Genomic DNA, 16,254 nt, shown 5'->3' with positions numbered 1-16,254 from the left:
TGGACCCACTGGGTCACTGAATATTTTTCTCATCCATGTTACAGAATTCGACTTGCATCGCGCCCATCTCAAATTCTCACTTCTCTCCTGCTACAAGTCACTTCACCTTATCACTGTGTCGAGGTCACGCGCGTTAATCTTACCAAGGTCAAAACTCCTGCTCGGACCGCAGTATCATAGCAGGAGTTCAGGACTTGTTTCTTTGAGCTCTGCAGCAACCACGACCGCTAAATTTACTGTTCAGAATGAGTCTGCAGCTGGCAGATCTTGGAAATTCCTCAGGGGGGCCGCCGCGCTATCGCAACTCTCCTCGACGGCCTCCTCCTGCTCCGTTGCCAGTGTACACCAATGGCACCCTTTCTCCACTCCCAACGGGCGGCCTACCGTCAGACACACCGGTTCCTCACACCCCGACCCATGGCTTGCTCGCACAGCTCAATCACCTACTGCCACGACACACAATCTTCCACGTACGCCTCCATATCCACGAAATCGCCAGCGTCCCCCTCGTCTCGGGCGAATTTGCGGCGAAATGGCGTTTCAAGAACGTCCAGGCTGTTCCGGGCTCGAAACAGGGTTTCCTCGGCATAGGGAGGAAGAGGAATACGTCGCGCTCGCGGACGTCGAGCGGGCAGGAGCAGGACGAGAAGACTAAGGCTAGCAGCGAGGATGGGAGGGATAGTGGGACCACGTCGCCTGAGGTAGGATCTTCCGAAGATACACCTTCCATACCGTCGGTCGTCGTCTCGCGGCATCCTGGTGGGGCTGCTACCCAGCCCCCGACACCAATATCCCACACCTCACCGGACTGGCATCCCGGCCCTTCGTTACTGTCACCCTCCCTCTCATCGTCTCGAATACCGACACTCTCCGAGCTTAGCTCGAGTTTGTACCGGCAGCCGGAAGAACAGTCCACACCTTCCTTGACTGCGACTACCCCAGTCAATGGCTACGCGTCGTCTCGTGGCATGACCACGTTTGGTCAGCTGAAGGAACACAAAGTCGTATGGGACCACACCGTTGACGTCGTGGTCAAGATGGATGTCGAACGTGACACACTGGAACTGCTTCCCAACGAACTCAAATTGGAAGTGATGCAGGTACGCTTCTCAAGCCATATGCCCTCAGTTGAATATGTCTAATTTAATCCCCAGCGCGTGATTCCGAACGATCCCTCAGCACCGCAGAACCCTCGGCTCGGCGTCCTCTACCTCAACCTCGCGCAATACGCATCCCCCTCGACGCCCTCCGTCACGCGGCGCTACCTCCTCCAAAAGTCCAAAACCAACGCCACGCTCAAACTCACCGTCCAGCTCGAATTCGTGGGCGGCGAACGGAACTTCGTCGCCCCTCCGCTCCCCAAGGGGCAGATCCTCGGGGGTGTGAAGGGTGTGTTAGATAGCGATGTGCTGAGGTTGCGGCCGCGGATAGCGGGGCTGGAGAGGGGGATGGCGATGGCGATGACGGGGCCTATGGGATTCTTCCCCGAGCTTGGCGTTGGTAATGGGCCTGGTGTCAAACCGGGGCCCTTCCCTACGAGTAACGGAGCCATCATCGTCGCGGGCGAGCAGTACACACCTGATACCCTCAGCCTGATGTACGGCCCCCGGATGACAGAGAATATCATCGACGCGATATTCAACCCCGTACCTACGACGGACAAAGCTAAAGAGGGGCCGTTCACATATTACCTAGATCCCACCGAGGAAGAAAGCAGCACCCAGCCGGAATCCTCATCTCCGTCTTCTCCCACTTCGACTGGCTCCACGTCCTCCCCTCATCAACGACATCCCAATCATACTGCCAAGCATAACAAACATGGCGACGGCGCGTCGGTGTACTCCACAGAGAGCAATAGCAGCGTCTGCGAATCCATATCCGTGCAATCGCACCACTCACACCATTCTCACCATTCTTCGGCATCAAACGCACCCTCTACGTCAACGCATTCCACGCACTCGAGCTTGGGGATAGGGTTGGGAGTGAGCTTGGGGCCGATGGGGATTGTTGAGCCAAGGCGGTCGTCCGCGGGGTCTGCGGGGAGTGGGGAGGCGGCGGAGCCTACTGGGCGCATGAAGGGGTGGTGGAAGAAGATAGGGCACAATAATAGCGGAGCGAACTCTCCAATGACTCGACAAGATACCCTCACGCCTCCCGCGACGAGTCCTGCCATGCCATCCGTTCAGATAGCTATTTAACGCATCGCCCCGTCTCCTCTCCCACTCACGACACCCTTCACATCTGTCACCAACATGACCATGACCGACAGTCTCGTCTCCCCTAGACCTGCACATATTACCCATCCTCATCCTCATCCCCCTTTACCATCTACTATCATCCACATACGTACATACATATAGCATCCACGGTTAGTTAGACACTACCTTACACCTGGGCAAAACGGCGGTTTTTAATCTCTTGGTTTATCCTCTGGATATGGCTCATCATATTTGGCATTCATACTTGCAATATAATTTATGGATTCACGTCTAGCAGCGGGAGCTTGCGGATTACTCCGTGAGATGAACCATGTCTCTTCTAGATGCAAGATGCAATTGGGGGACAGCTATGCGTAAGTAAGGGGTTTCGATAGGTGTTGTCGTTCCTTTTGCTGGGTCTGAAGGAATGCAATAGCCGTCCGGGCGCTATCATGGACAGTCAGTAAGTACAATGATCTACTCATAGAAAGAATTCTGATGAACTCACTCTGACCGTCCTACGATCACTCGTGCAGTCTCCCTCAGCTTTCGCGCGTCAGCAAGCGTGGGCCGTTGACCCAGCATGAAACCATCATAGTCTTGCTGGGCCCGACGAGCCTTTGCCTCGAGCTGAAGTCGGAGGCGTTCCGTGGACGTGGGGTCCGTCTTGATCTTCGGAGAGGGCGTAGAAGAGGGTTTCGTGGCAGTAGCCGCCGATGTATCCGCCCCAGCGGCCGTTTCTACTTCGCCGTTCGTAGGCGCGAGGGTGGAATCCGGGGACACTCCCTCGATCTCAGCAAGCGCGTCTGCTACGGATTGTGAAACGGATTGGCCCTCTGTTGACGCGGCCGTTGCTTCCACCGCGTCTGGTGCAATGGCGCTCTCTGTATCGGCTTTCGCGTTCGCGGCAGCAGGCTTGGAGGAACTGGCCGCATTGGGAGACGCGAGCTCCCGCTGTCGTTCTGCTAGCCGTTGCTGCACCAGAAGGCGCACCCGCATGCCCTCCCAAGCCAAAAGGTCGGCCCTTGTATTGAGGACATAATTATCCAAACCACCAGCCTATCACCACCGTTCATCTTCCTCAGTACCCCCATTGACGAAAGAGCAGAGCACGCACCCTTTTGATCGTCTTCAACGCCCGTGTTGTGATTTTCAGCCTCACTTCCTGCTCGAGTGTCTCCGAGAAAAGATATTTATGCTGCACGTTGGGCAGCCATGTTCTCCGGGTTTTGTGCTTGGAGAAGGGGACGTTGTTGCCGTATTGTTTGGATTTTCCCTGGAACAGGCCCAGCTGAGCGCGTTTAAAAGGCTGGGAGACCGCTTCGAGGAGGGGAGCGGACGGAATCATTGAAGGAACTCACGTCGGCAGCGACTCGGCGCGCAACGAGAGACTACTGAAAGGTGTTGGCACACAGATGTAAACAGCCCCTCAGCCTCCTGAACTACTCAGGGGGAAAGGACAAGGAATCCAGATTCACTATGGCTAAAGGACTATAGTACAAGCTCGAACAGATTCAGCTTTTAAAGACTAGGCAACGACAGCTTTCTCGCAGCACTCTACTTTTGAAATCCGGAGAACCATCTTGCTTTCTTTTCTGGCTGCCTGTATGTCTCCGCCACCTCGCGCGAATAGGCATCCGCATCGCGCCACTGGAGCGAACTCCATTTATCCGGGTGAGCTTCAGAGTCTAGGAAGTGCTTGAACGCCAAGGCTGTTTGCTTCCCAAAGACCTCAGGCGATATATAGCCTACACCCGTCCCCAACCCCGTCATGAGCACCGTCGAGATCTTATCGGCACCTTCCTCAGCGGACTCGTTGTGATGTGTCAACGCATTCAGCAGCGACCAGACGCAATTGTACACAATCTCCCTGTTCCACGTCACCTCTTCGGGGACGCGCATGGTAGGAACGAGGGCGATGTAAGCACATTTGTGGGGATTATTCTCGCAGACGGTGGCTTGCAGAGGGACCATGGTGCAAGTTCCTGGTGGCGCATATCCTTTCCATCGAGAGTACAGAACGGATTGTGCGATTCTTGTGATGGCGTCGATATCGTCCTTCGGTGCTAGTGCTCTTGAGATAACGAGATCAAACCTACGTAACATGGACTGAGCAAGAGGACTAGACGGGTTGAGCAGCAGCGAATGCTCACCCGCCATCGAGACGTCCATATGAGTTAGCGGGAGATACTATACAGTCGAAGTGGGACTGGGGAGGTTCGAGATCGGAGAGCTTCTTATTTACCACAGATATTCTATCCCGCATAGAATCTGGAACGTGCTCATCTAGCGCAGACGTCAGAGCCTTGGTGAGTGATGTGGAGGGGTCAAGGATGATGAAGCTCAGCTCCTGTAGCCCCATGGTCGAGTACTGAGTTGACGTGTATCAGTATTGTGAGAATGCTAACTGAGCGATGTGAAAGTTTTACCACAGTCTTCAGCCCAAGTCGTTTTATTCAGGAGTGATCGTGGCAAGTCATGGCACTGACGGTGTGCGCTTCGTTGGATAACGTACGTGTACATGTATCGATGTCTGCCTGAGAAGCTTTACAGATATCGGGGAATGTACATTGATGTACAACTACACAACTCCGCAATCAAGAGAACTCGCATGCCCCTCTATCCCTCCCTCACTCGCACTCAAGCCCGTGCGTTGACACGGGAAGGAGCAGTGGCTCTGACGGGGGCTGCAGAAGAAGCCCTTGCGGCGGTTGCAGCAGTCGCAGTGACACGACCGCTAGCAGCGGAAGCGACTAGGGAGGATGCAGGCCTTTGCGAAACTGCGATAGCAGGGCGACTGCGGGAGGCACCGAATGCACTAAGAAGTCCCTGAGCTGGGTTCGCAGCGTTGAGAGGGACGAATGGAGCATCTGGACCCGAACAAGCAGTCTCCGTGAAGCTAATCAACATCGTCGCCTTCGGGTTAGGCCACTAGAAAGAGGCAACAGTTGAGTCCATCGTCGCCAGTATACTGATAAACAGAACGTACGAATGTGAGACCGTGTTCGGGAACTGGGCACGTAGGGCCAATGCTGCCATTGCCAGTAGGTCCACCTCCCAACCTGATGAAACATTTCCCTCCGGAGCATGCTGGGACACCCTTGAAGACACCAGCCTGAGCCCCGTTGGTGTTGAATTTGATGTGTGTGCCCCCAGCGCCATTGTCCACCCATCCAACAGCTCCCGTAGCATCCTCAGGTCGGCCCATTTGGTCCTGGAGAAGGAATGTACCATCCGTAGGCACTGCTTCTCCCAACGCGCAATCGGTGGTGCTACGGCAAACTTTGAAGGGGATGTCCTTGAAGAATCCATCCTTGGAGTAGGTCGGTGCAGCGTGATCAGCACCGAGCTGGGTGCCGTCGGCGAATTTGAGGATGTAGCAGTGGCCGTATTGAATACCGAGATCATCGTCGTCACCGCAGACGGGATCGGCGAGGTCCTTGCACGTTGGGCGCGGTGGGGGCGGGGCACATTTGCCGTTCAACCAGATCATTCCGGCAGTGCAACACCCGCCGGTCTTCGTGGCCTTGTCACCGACGAAGACCAAGCTCGGAGCGCAGCATCCTCCGAGCCCAGATGCTTTATCTTGCGACCACCCTTGGCCTCTGTCGCAACACCCTCCTACGAGGGTGGTCTGGTTGCCAGACCAGCTTTGGCCAGGAGCGCAGCACTGAGGATGCCATTAGCGGGAGTAACGTACGGGCTGCATACGGCCTCACCTCTCCGATTTGAGCGTTTTGGTCGAACCAAGTCACGGACCAGGGAGCGATACAGCAGTTGACAGTCTTGTCGGGGTCGCCCTACCAATCTCGACATTGATATTCTGCACTCCGTGTTGCAGCTAGGAGAATGACTTACAGGCAAGAGGAACGGTGTGGCATCTCCAAAGCAAGCCTGGGCGGCGTCTTTGGAGTGACCGATAGCAACGCCTTGAGCTTTGTCCACTGCGGCATTGGCAGTGACAGCTGCAAGGACGAAGGCAAGGAGAACTCGTGCGATGAAGGCCATTGCTAAAGTCTTGAAACCGTAGTACTGCTGAAAGCTGAGAACTGTTGGCTGAGGTATTGAGGCCAACATGATCCTGTTTTTATAGGAAACGGTGCCGCCAATGAACGTTTGACCGACAATGCTTACTTCTGATTCGACACCTAGATGGCAGCGTCACAGACCATATTTTTGATAGGGACGTTGGAAGCACATCTAGCGAGCGTTAACGGATTGATGGGGTTGTTCACTGTCCTTCCAGGGGGACCAAGGGACGCCAGACATGGATGGAAGGAGCATAGTAGATTATGGCGGCAAAAGGAAAGACAGCATATCAGGAGTGCTGTGGTGGCCTACGGATCGCGGTCCTTCTGTGTATTCTGGCGTGTTGTGAGACGATAACATAGCGGCTTTCACATTTAGAAGGACCATGGGCGCTTCGATGAGACGTCTTCCGTTCTCACATCATGTTGTAGCACTATCATGTTGCAGTACAAGTCAATGATGGGCTGTGTGATAGCGATTCGGAGAGAAGCATCGGAGGTGGAGTATCCAAGAAGCTAGTCATAGCATCGTCGTAGACGCGTACTTAGCGTGTCCACCCCCAGAGCTGGGAAGGCGCGAGAAAGCGCATAGCCTGGCGCCAGAATGATCCACAGCCGCCGAGTGAATGGATGTCAAGAGTTCGAGACCAAAACCGAAGTCAATATGAACTTGACAGCTTGGGAATGTCGAAAATTGTAGATTGAATATTGAGAGTTGAGAGCCATCTCGGACCAGAACGCAGAGCAAAGGTCGACACATAGGCCGACATAGGCTGGTTATTCGGATCACGCCCATAGAAGCAGAGATGACCAGAAGCGCGGTGAAGAAGAGCCCAACGTTGAACATTGGCGACTTCCCACGCAACAGTGCAAGGCGTCCGCTCGTCGAAATCTCCAGAGGCATGATGAATTACAATGTATTTTCGTTTAAAACGGCTGCACACAGCGTAAGAGCTCGAGCCGGTGAGCATCGATGGAGCCAAAAAGGTGTTCGCTTGATTAGTGCCCGGTATTCCGAGTCGCACAAAAATCGTTTGCGGACATCGTAATGTTATTGAATATCGAATAAATGCGGCAAGGTCGCGCAAGGGGTTGTCACCCGTTCATCTGCTGTGGTCAAGGTCCGTCGTGGTCGTGGTCAAGGTCAAGACAGACTTTAAGCGCTGACTGTGAGAACTAGTGGTTCAGCAGTAATTCATTATTCTAAGATACAGGAATGGCACTGAGCAATGAAACCAACGATACAGTTAAGAAGAAGCAAAACACAGTAGCCCAGTCAAATAAGATGAGTATTTATCAAGGTAGCTTGCGATACTTTTGATGCCCAATACGAGCGCATTCTGAGGATCGCTCAGTTGTGAGTGGGAGTAGGCGTGGCGGTGACTACAGGTCCAACACCGTAGATGGGCTTCCATCCCGGGATTCCGGGTGCGTCGCTGAATAAGTTATTTTAGCCTTCGAGCATGTATGGACACCACAAGGGTCTCACCTCTGAGCGGTCTCCGACGGAATAACGGGGCCAACACCATAGATGGGTTTCCATCCTGGGATACCGGCGTCGCTAAATAAAAGGTCGTATCAATTTTTGTTGTGCAGTCAAACTTATCGGGATCCTACCTTTCTGCGGTTTGGGAGGGAACCACTGGTCCGACACCGTACCAAGGCTTCCAGCCCGGGATGCCTGCGTTTCCCTCATCCCTGCAAAGAAGGTGAGTTAGCTATTAGTAGATTTACGATGTACGGTATCCAAAACCGCACCTTTCAACGTGCTTGGAGGGGACCACAGGTCCTACACCATAAATGGGCTTCCACCCTGGGATACCAGGGGCATTGATGTCACTAGAGGGGATGCATTATATCAGTCTCCATAGAGCAGACGAGTTATGCCCTTCTCACCTTTCGCTGGTTTGTGACGGGATTGCAGGTCCAACACCGTAAATGGGCTTCCACCCCGGGATACCTGGTGCATCGACATCACTATCGCTGAGGTGTACCATGTTAGCCTTCGAGGTGGTTGATGACATATATGGTATCTCACCGTTTAACGACCTTTGTAGGAGTCGCGGACGGGATTACTGGGCCGACTCCGGCGTGGGGGTTCCAGCCTGGAATACCGGGCGAATCGACGTCACTGAACCAGTTTTTAGCTTTTGTCATATTTGTGGGATATTAAAAACTCACGAATCGTCGCCAGCGGCTTTCGAGGGGATCACAGGGCCTACGCCATACCATGGTTTCCATCCCGGGATGCCAGGCGCGTCGACGTCGACGTCGCTAGATAGATAGTGTAAGTGTTCAAGGGTACACCGTAACAGATCAAGGAACTTACCGTTCAGCAACCTTAGTAGGAGTCTGAGATGGAATGACGGGTCCAACACCATAGATTGGCTTCCAACCTGGAATGCCAGGTGCGTTGATATTACTATACAAATCGAGTGAGCACCGTCTATGGACATTGTCCAACATTGCCTTACCTTTCGGCAGTTGTGGAGGGGATCACAGGTACAACGCCATACCAGGGCTTCCAGCCAGGAATACCAGCATCGTCACCACTAAGGAGTACATTAGTACATCATTCGATCTGTCCACGAGGCGTGTACGTACCGCTTGGAAGGTGTGGGTGCAGCGGTTGATTGCATCGCAAGAGCGACGCAAACGAGGACAGCAAACTTCAAAGATGAAAATGACATTGTTGAGAGAGTGGGTTTTTTGTGGTTGTAGTACTGAGACTGCAAGGATAGGAATTGATTGTGGACAATTTCGAGGACATCCAGACGGCTTTTATAGCAATCCTCGAATACGAAGACCCCGTGAAATGCGTCTAAAGAGGCATCACCGTGAACGGTGGAACAGCTGAATCTACTTGCGCGTGCTTCTGGTGGTGCACTAGAGGTGAAGCGAACCAGACCGTTAAGCCAGAGGACCATTACTATGATTCGAGTATGATAGTTATTTTTAGCGACGTTGTAGAAAGCCGTGTTTTGTAGAGTACGCAGAAGTTCCAGCCGATCAGTCGATCGATCGTCGAGAACTTGGACGAATTATGCATGAGCGGCCAGTAGTGCAAGGCAGATGGACCAGAAACAGGCTGCTGGCTCGCCAGAACTTGGGTAGAACGAGGAATCAACGAAAGAATAGACAAGCTGAGCATCACCTCCGATCAGTACTAGAGTCAACCGGGCGCCATGTCACTGGATCCCCTAGACCATCGGATTCTTGTGCTTGGCCATGGGTTACTTCCCGGATCCAGTGCCGAGACCACGAATGTGCTGGACAGGGACAAAGTACCATGCTTTCCATTCTCGGGGCATCTTTCTTCAGCTTCCATTACGAGCGCACGGCATTGGGTCGATGATTTGAAGGTCGGCGAGCGGCCGAGGGTTCGAGTGTAACATGATCCGTGCTGGTACACTAAGCACTTCATTCAAACCACCGACAAGAAAAGTGCACCTTCACGAGCAATGCCAATAATTCGTGGCATCTAGATGATAAGTTCAAATTTCAGAGTGAAAGGCCCTGCATCGCTTAGTCGTGCACAGCTCTGGAACACATCCGGCTCGCTTAACGTGTACTTGGTCGAGGTCCCGCAAAGCATCGACTTCAAGATCGTACGAAGGTGAATTTGAGTCTGGGCTATGTTCCGACCATTAAACTCGACCCTCCCACCCCGATTGAAAACAAGCAGGAAACTGGGAGCATCCAGGCGTCATTGGGAAAGGATGGGAGCTCAGAGACGAAGAATGCAGACACTGTGCACTCATTCTATAAAAGAGTATGCGTTTGACTGCGACGCCGAGTAATGTGGGTCAGTTATGTGGAAGGTATTACGAAACGGAGGCAAAAGTTCACCGTTGTGCATAACTGTGAATCTGCCATGGTCCATGTGGAATCGTACTCTTGCTCTAAACAGAAGCTTGAGATGGGCAAAAATAGACTTGGGCGGACACAGTGAGGACTGTAAGTATTTCTAGTAGGTGGGCATCTCGCAGTGTTCGTGTTTTCAAGATGCGCTCGTTGCAATCATGATAGGGTACCGTGAATAATTCGACAGCAAGTTAATAACAATGTTAGTAACTTTGCACCTGTTGGACCGATTGTTAACACCAGTTATTAACTAATTAGTTACATCGGGGTTAATAACATGTTAAATATTGTTAATAACCTATTATTTACATGTTAAAAAATTTTGGCGGTGAAAAACGCGAAAAAAAACGATGCTAGGCATGTCAAAACTTCCACGCCTCCTCTACAGTAATACTAGCACAGGTCTTTGCAGCGGGAGGTTGTGACGCTGACTGTGCAGCAGGGGTTGCTTCACCTCTAAGCAATGCCCGAAGAACGGGGGCGTTAAGGTTAATCTCGCTATCGAGTTCGAAGTCGTCGTCCTCGATCTCAATGGCTAGCTCCCGGAGCATGCCGTTGTCCCCATCGTCGACCGAATTCGTTGATATCTTCGTAATCCGGATTTGTGGACCAAGACAAAAATGTGTACACTTTGCTTGTCCGTCCGGTGTCAGGTAGAGTACGAGGTAGGTACCTGAGAAGTCTCGCGAGGCGAACGAGTTTTTGCTCGGGGGTGTTTTCAGTGATTGCGGACATGGATGTTCAAGAACAGGCTTGAAATTTTGCCAACTCCCTTTCCAGGGTTTGCGACATCGTATTCTAGGATCATACTGAGGCAACATCGTTCGTTAAGGGCCTTATTCGGGGTGAGGGCAACTTGGCAAGGCACTACTAAACTTCGTTTGGAAAAGAGCCTCATGGGCTGCTGGTCACGTGTATTTCTCACAATTTTTAACACCCGCCAGGAGCTCTACCGATGTTATTAAGTTATTAACCTGTTATTAACCTGTTATTAACACTGTTAATAATCCGTTGTTAAAAAACACCCTATTTTTCACGGTACCCTAAATCATGATGTTGATTATGGTCGATCTATGTTGCGCGAGTGGTGAGAACGTGGGAACGATGGAATGGGCGCTTGTTGGTGTTGGACCCTGAATGTAAGTTAGGGGAGACATGTGCGCACATACATGTGCAGCGGGAGCCGTTGCGCAAACATGGCAACTTCCATTGCTGTTGCAGAAGGGGGTGATCACCGTATCGATATAACTACGTGTCTTGGAGTTCTAGAGACAAAAAAGGTCTACAAATGGTATGAGGAACGATGATTGGAAGCGTCGCGTCTACTCTACTCTACTTGCTCTTTGTTGGGTCCATTTGACTAACCAGCCCTACGAGGATTGTATACTGTTAGTAAATTATCCAGGACACCAGTGACCTGTGACAAGACTTACTTCGTGTCCACCTGTTCTTTAGACATGCCATCTTTATACACCTTCACATCTTCGTGTAGATGATCGCCCGAGTCCTCCTTGAACATCTGGACTTCGGGCGTCTTGTCCATCCAGTCCGAAACATGGTCGGCTTGCCACTTCTTGAAGTAAAACCCAATCCCCTTGTGCGAATAATCCTTCTCGTTCGCCTGGTCTTTGTGGTACTTGATTTGCACGAAGTCGCTGTCCTTCGTGGCGGGATCAAGGGAGAGAGACACAAGGGCGTTAATGGTGGTCGTCTTAGGGATCCCTTTGAACGTCCAAGTCTATGATACGTGATCAGCGCGAGATTCAATCAGAGTAATATGAACACACCTGTTCGTTGTAGAATTGGATGAGTTCAGGATCGTTCTTGACTACTTGATATCCAACATTCTCGCTTTTGTTGAACAACATAGGCAGCCCAAACCACTGTCCCGCCATCTTATACCTTCAACCAACTGCGTCAATAATCCACTTGCTGAAAAAAACACGCTCGAGACTAACCTGTCATTCGCGTACACGAACTGATCGTCATATACACAATCCGCCGTGTACCTCTTCACTCTCTCAACAGTCGGTTGGCACGAGTACAAGGCAATGACATCGTCCATTAACCTCTGTCGATTTGGCGGTAACGGGATGGACTTCGACGGATCTGGCTTCCAGTCCGCACTCTCGCCCGTTTGGCGTACTTCGAACTGCTCGCCGGGCGCGTTAGAGGAAGGCATGCCTATGACAGAATAAGAGTGGAAAGGTGATGATACGCGAGGAGGAAGTTGGCGGAAAGTGCGAGCGGGGACAGAGAGAAGTTGGTTGAACTTGAAAGGGCGGAAAGAAAGCATGCGACGTCTCTTCAATGCGCGTCGAGTTTATATATCTCTGCATGGAGTTTGGTCAGAACGGTTGTTGCGTCATCGACGGGTAGAGTGTCAGTCTATACAACATAAGACTCGAGGGAAGAGGGAACGGATCGGCGATCACAAGCATAGGAAGAAACATATTGTTGTATTGATCGTGACGAAAGACAGGTATGCGAGTACTCAACCACGTGCTCTGTCCGTGCTTACTGAAAGCTTTTAGCGGGCTTGGAAGACGGGGAGGTTGCCCATGATGAAGTCGATTTGCTCCGCCCGGTAGTTATCTGGGATAACACCGGTGTTGTTCCCAATGAATTCAATCAACACCTAGCGACCGGGTTAGAAGAGTGATTCATATGAGGGCGTTTAGGAGAACATACTTGGTTCCTACGAGTAAGCTCGGGCCAGACTGGGCCTACAGACAGACAGGTTGATGTCAGGTTGGGAATACTAAAAGAAACGCGAAAGAGCGTACGTCGTAGGCCTTTGCCATCATTCGGGTCAAGGCTAGTGGCGAAGGAAACCCAGTAATCGATCATCAGGCTACTCAGCTCTTTCGCATATGACGGGGTGTCGATCGTGCCGAAGATGTATGGGAGTTCAGCCAGATGTGCCACTACAAGTATAAATGATCAGGTCGGCAATCAAGAGTGACCGTATACACCAATGACGAACCTCCTTGGAATGCTGGGCCCGTTGTAGGTGGGTCAGAAAACAGGTAACCCCAGTTTTTCACGCCAAAGCGGTTGGCGACTGCAGAGAACTTCCGTCTTTGTGCATGGAAGATAGTGTCACCCACTAACCAACATTGCTGTCAGCGACTATATCAACAAGGAATTAGATGCGGACACTTACATATGGCGCATCCTCGTTTGAAGTGGCTACTCAATCCAAAGGTCTCGTTACCAGTGCGGAAAGGCGATCCAAGAGCAGGGACGTCTGGGTAGAGCTCCAAGAGACGCTCTACCGATTCGTTGAGCGCGCGTTCGCCCATCAAGGCAGGTGTGTAGTTGGCGATCAAAGTCTCGCGAAGCATTTCAGTCGAGTTGACCCATGGATGCGTGAGTAGGGTGCCTAAACGATAGGTATTAGCTTCCGCTCTCGCATGATTCCTAGACATTGCTTACCTTCATCAAGGTTGTTGCCCGAAATGAAGGGTATTTTCGCGAACAAGCCTCGCTCCCAAAGCCTCGAAGGTAGATCAGGGAGGAAACCACCAGGCCCGTCGATAGTGTTGTCCCAAGGGAATATCTGCTTCGACAATGCCAGCGGGGCAACGACTGCGGGGAGGAGCGAGCTCGTGTCTGCCGCACGTATACAACTGAATGTATCTCGCGTCCAGGCGGTCATCGAGCACGCGGGGATAGCGGTGACAAAGTGGTGCCAGTCGGCTTCACGATCGAGCGTGTCCACGGAGATCGTCGAGGCTGCTGATCCTGATTGGAAAATCTATTCCCGTGACGTGAGTCGCTGCTTAGAATGGAACGGTTGAATGGTAACTCACGGCGGCGCGAGCGAGGCCATCAAGGGTGTCTCCTAGCATGAGCGTCCCTAGCGCGATTGCGCCCGCACTTTCGCCGAAGACAGTGACCTTCGCTCTATTGCAATTTATCAGCTTCCATGACGACTGCGGTAGCATGAGCACTCACTTGTCACCGCCGAACACGCCGATGTTGTCCTGAATCCAGTTGAGAGCCAGAACCATATCCCTCAGGCCGACGTTCAGTGCGCGCTTCTCAGCTGCCTCGCGTCCTTGGGGGAATCCCAAAGGTCCCAATCGATAGTTGAAATTCACGTAGATTACAGGCGTCCCCTAGCATTCTGACGTCAGTTCCGGTGCTCGCGCCGAAGAAGTGATACCTCATACCCGAGCAACACTTTGCGCGACTATAGCTGTTCCGTTGTATTCGCTAGCGCTTCCCTCTGGTAGATGTCAGCTTTGCTAAAGGTGACAGGGATGAAGGACTCACGATCGAAACCTCCTCCGTGAACCCAAGCCATGACAGGCAAAGATGCGTCACTTGAAATCCCCGCCGGCCGCAGAACATTGATGGTGAGGCAGTCTTCCGACATCACTTCAGCAGGTAGGTCCTACGACGCATCAAACATTGTGGAAGGGACTTGCTGAAACGAACTTACCCGTTGGTAGCACATAAGCCCGAAGTCACTGGCATCAAACGAGGGGACATCGAGAGCCTTCGGCACTGGTGGCCTCAGACGAAGATCACCCAAAGGTGGCTCAGCATACGGTATACCTACACCGCGATCTTTAGGCTACAAGGCAAGAATAAAGCATTGCGGACGTACCTCCGTAGAACTCTAGTCCCGAATCACTCAGATTCCTTCCATAAAGTGTCGTGTTCCCTAGCTGAATCTGCGGCCCAGCAAGCCACGAAACCAAAGGCAGCGCAAGCAGCGGTGTCTGCACCATCGTAAAGAAAGCCGTGAAGTGGTGTCCTGCGCGTCCCTCTGGGCTTATATACCCACATATTAGCCCGAAAGCTGCCGTGCTTCTTTAGCCCGGGTGCCAGCGCCTCGGCAAGGAAGCCACCAGTGATGATCCACTGAATGCCTGAAAAGTCAGGCAACGGGGAGATCCATTCGGACCACTCCATGAGAAGCCGGCCGTCTACCTCGGGTAGTCCAAAGGGCTGCATCATCTTGAGGATTTCCGAGGCATACATTCCAGTAATTTCGAACATGCATCAGTCATCGACCGCACTGGAGCCGCATTGCACAGTTATAATAGATTTGGTACATCTGTGATGCCTTGAAGCTTCGCTAGTCACCGTAACATAAAAGACTTTCGAATCGTGAATTGCGCAGATTACTGAACATTGGAAGGAACCGGGTAGTGAGTGTAGTGAAGCAACATTTCATCATTGGGGAAGGTGAACGCGAATCTCGGACATAGGAAGGGGGTGGGAATATTTGGTCTGGAGGCGGCCGTCAAATAAAGGCACCTCTAGCGAAAATTTCTGCAAATGCTGCTCGACCTTGACCACCACTATCGCTACATCCTTGACGAATGAAAGACTCTGTTCTCATCTCTGATATCCAGTGAAAATATTTGCTGCATCTATTGCAGGCGTGCGGTACAAATACTGTGAGTCCAGATTTTTTCAATACATGAATAACTCCAACTGAAAAGCGACCCAGAGAACTAATGGGAGTGTCTGTCACTGTACAGCTGTCGTCATGAGCATAAGCTGAGGAGATACCTGCCCGCAGACCGTTTCGCCGCGCGGTCTAAGTAAATCTTGGAAGCTGCTCACGGCGCTCTCCCTTCATCCGCGTCCCTTATCATATTCTCGCTCGCTCAATTTTCCACGACGAGAGTACCATTATGAACGCGAAGATTGCGTAAATACCCCGTCCATTCGCTATCAGCGAGGATCCTGCGCGGAAATGATCGTTAATAGATAGTAGGTCGGGGACATGCTTTGTATTCTGTTCTCACCATCGTAGAGAGTTTATATGATGGAATGGATTTGCAACTTGTCAACAACTGGTTGATCTTCGAGTGAACTACGATATCAGTGGACCAGGTGGAGACGCAGACGTGATCACACAAAGAAAGGTACGGTTCGTCCTGCACGTTGTGCGGCAAACTGACACGAAAGTGCTATCGCAGAAAGCCCACTCTTGTGACGCCTATCCAACTTAGTCCTCACCGTGAGTCTCGCTTCGTGTTGCCATTCCAGGGATTATACCTTCACTACTCCCGGAGAGATGCTTTCGACGCGTCTTGCTGAATGCCACAGCTCGAAACCCGTCCTGGTACGCTCCTCGGAGAAACCGCTCGGGTGACGGGCTAAGAACGGAAATATGATATTTCAGTTTTTACCTCCCT

At 51.9% G+C, this 16,254-nt stretch overlaps 8 protein-coding genes across 8 annotated transcripts; 1 reads left to right on the top strand and 7 right to left on the bottom strand.

The window, feature by feature from the left end:
- Positions 1-245: 245 nt before the first annotated feature.
- Positions 246-2,198, top strand: PC9H_000143 (uncharacterized protein; the record flags this gene model as incomplete). The annotated part of the gene is made up of 2 exons (XM_036769806.1): positions 246-1,100; positions 1,155-2,198. 2 exons carry the CDS (start codon positions 246-248, stop codon positions 2,196-2,198), a joined length of 1,899 nt encoding a protein of 632 aa, XP_036635651.1.
- Positions 2,199-2,566: 368 nt separating this feature from the next.
- Positions 2,567-3,546, bottom strand: MRPL24 (39S ribosomal protein L24, mitochondrial; the record flags this gene model as incomplete). The annotated part of the gene is made up of 3 exons (XM_036769805.1): positions 2,567-2,645; positions 2,707-3,257; positions 3,316-3,546. The coding sequence occupies 3 exons, from the start codon at positions 3,544-3,546 to the stop codon at positions 2,567-2,569; spliced, it is 861 nt and encodes a 286-aa protein (XP_036635650.1).
- A 209-nt stretch (positions 3,547-3,755) lies between these two features.
- On the bottom strand, positions 3,756-4,560 carry PC9H_000141 (uncharacterized protein; the record flags this gene model as incomplete). Its single annotated transcript, XM_036769804.1, has 2 exons — positions 3,756-4,293; positions 4,352-4,560. The coding sequence occupies 2 exons, from the start codon at positions 4,558-4,560 to the stop codon at positions 3,756-3,758; spliced, it is 747 nt and encodes a 248-aa protein (XP_036635649.1).
- Positions 4,561-4,838: 278 nt separating this feature from the next.
- PC9H_000140 (uncharacterized protein) lies at positions 4,839-6,206 on the bottom strand (the record flags this gene model as incomplete). Its single annotated transcript, XM_036769803.1, has 4 exons — positions 4,839-5,129; positions 5,188-5,868; positions 5,918-5,998; positions 6,057-6,206. The coding sequence occupies 4 exons, from the start codon at positions 6,204-6,206 to the stop codon at positions 4,839-4,841; spliced, it is 1,203 nt and encodes a 400-aa protein (XP_036635648.1).
- Positions 6,207-7,577: 1,371 nt separating this feature from the next.
- On the bottom strand, positions 7,578-9,153 carry PC9H_000139 (uncharacterized protein; the record flags this gene model as incomplete). Its single annotated transcript, XM_036769802.1, has 10 exons — positions 7,578-7,662; positions 7,716-7,787; positions 7,844-7,924; positions 7,985-8,065; positions 8,123-8,209; positions 8,265-8,357; positions 8,408-8,500; positions 8,556-8,648; positions 8,701-8,778; positions 8,831-9,153. The coding sequence occupies 10 exons, from the start codon at positions 9,151-9,153 to the stop codon at positions 7,578-7,580; spliced, it is 1,086 nt and encodes a 361-aa protein (XP_036635647.1).
- A 1,299-nt stretch (positions 9,154-10,452) lies between these two features.
- PC9H_000138 (uncharacterized protein) lies at positions 10,453-10,911 on the bottom strand (the record flags this gene model as incomplete). The annotated part of the gene is made up of 1 exon (XM_036769801.1): positions 10,453-10,911. The coding sequence occupies one exon, from the start codon at positions 10,909-10,911 to the stop codon at positions 10,453-10,455; it is 459 nt and encodes a 152-aa protein (XP_036635646.1).
- A 608-nt stretch (positions 10,912-11,519) lies between these two features.
- On the bottom strand, positions 11,520-12,272 carry PC9H_000137 (uncharacterized protein; the record flags this gene model as incomplete). The annotated part of the gene is made up of 3 exons (XM_036769800.1): positions 11,520-11,828; positions 11,878-11,992; positions 12,049-12,272. 3 exons carry the CDS (start codon positions 12,270-12,272, stop codon positions 11,520-11,522), a joined length of 648 nt encoding a protein of 215 aa, XP_036635645.1.
- A 348-nt stretch (positions 12,273-12,620) lies between these two features.
- On the bottom strand, positions 12,621-14,832 carry PC9H_000136 (uncharacterized protein; the record flags this gene model as incomplete). The annotated part of the gene is made up of 12 exons (XM_036769799.1): positions 12,621-12,728; positions 12,782-12,816; positions 12,877-13,017; positions 13,077-13,199; positions 13,257-13,475; positions 13,529-13,850; positions 13,906-13,999; positions 14,051-14,214; positions 14,269-14,324; positions 14,372-14,492; positions 14,541-14,656; positions 14,709-14,832. 12 exons carry the CDS (start codon positions 14,830-14,832, stop codon positions 12,621-12,623), a joined length of 1,623 nt encoding a protein of 540 aa, XP_036635644.1.
- Positions 14,833-16,254: the final 1,422 nt, after the last annotated feature.

This window comes from Pleurotus ostreatus (assembly GCF_014466165.1).
Source record: "Pleurotus ostreatus strain PC9 chromosome Unknown scaffold_1, whole genome shotgun sequence".
NCBI classification, from domain to species: Eukaryota; Fungi; Basidiomycota; class Agaricomycetes; order Agaricales; family Pleurotaceae; genus Pleurotus; species Pleurotus ostreatus.
Note: the sequence above shows the minus strand (reverse complement) of the source record. Positions and strands in the feature narration are given on the sequence as shown.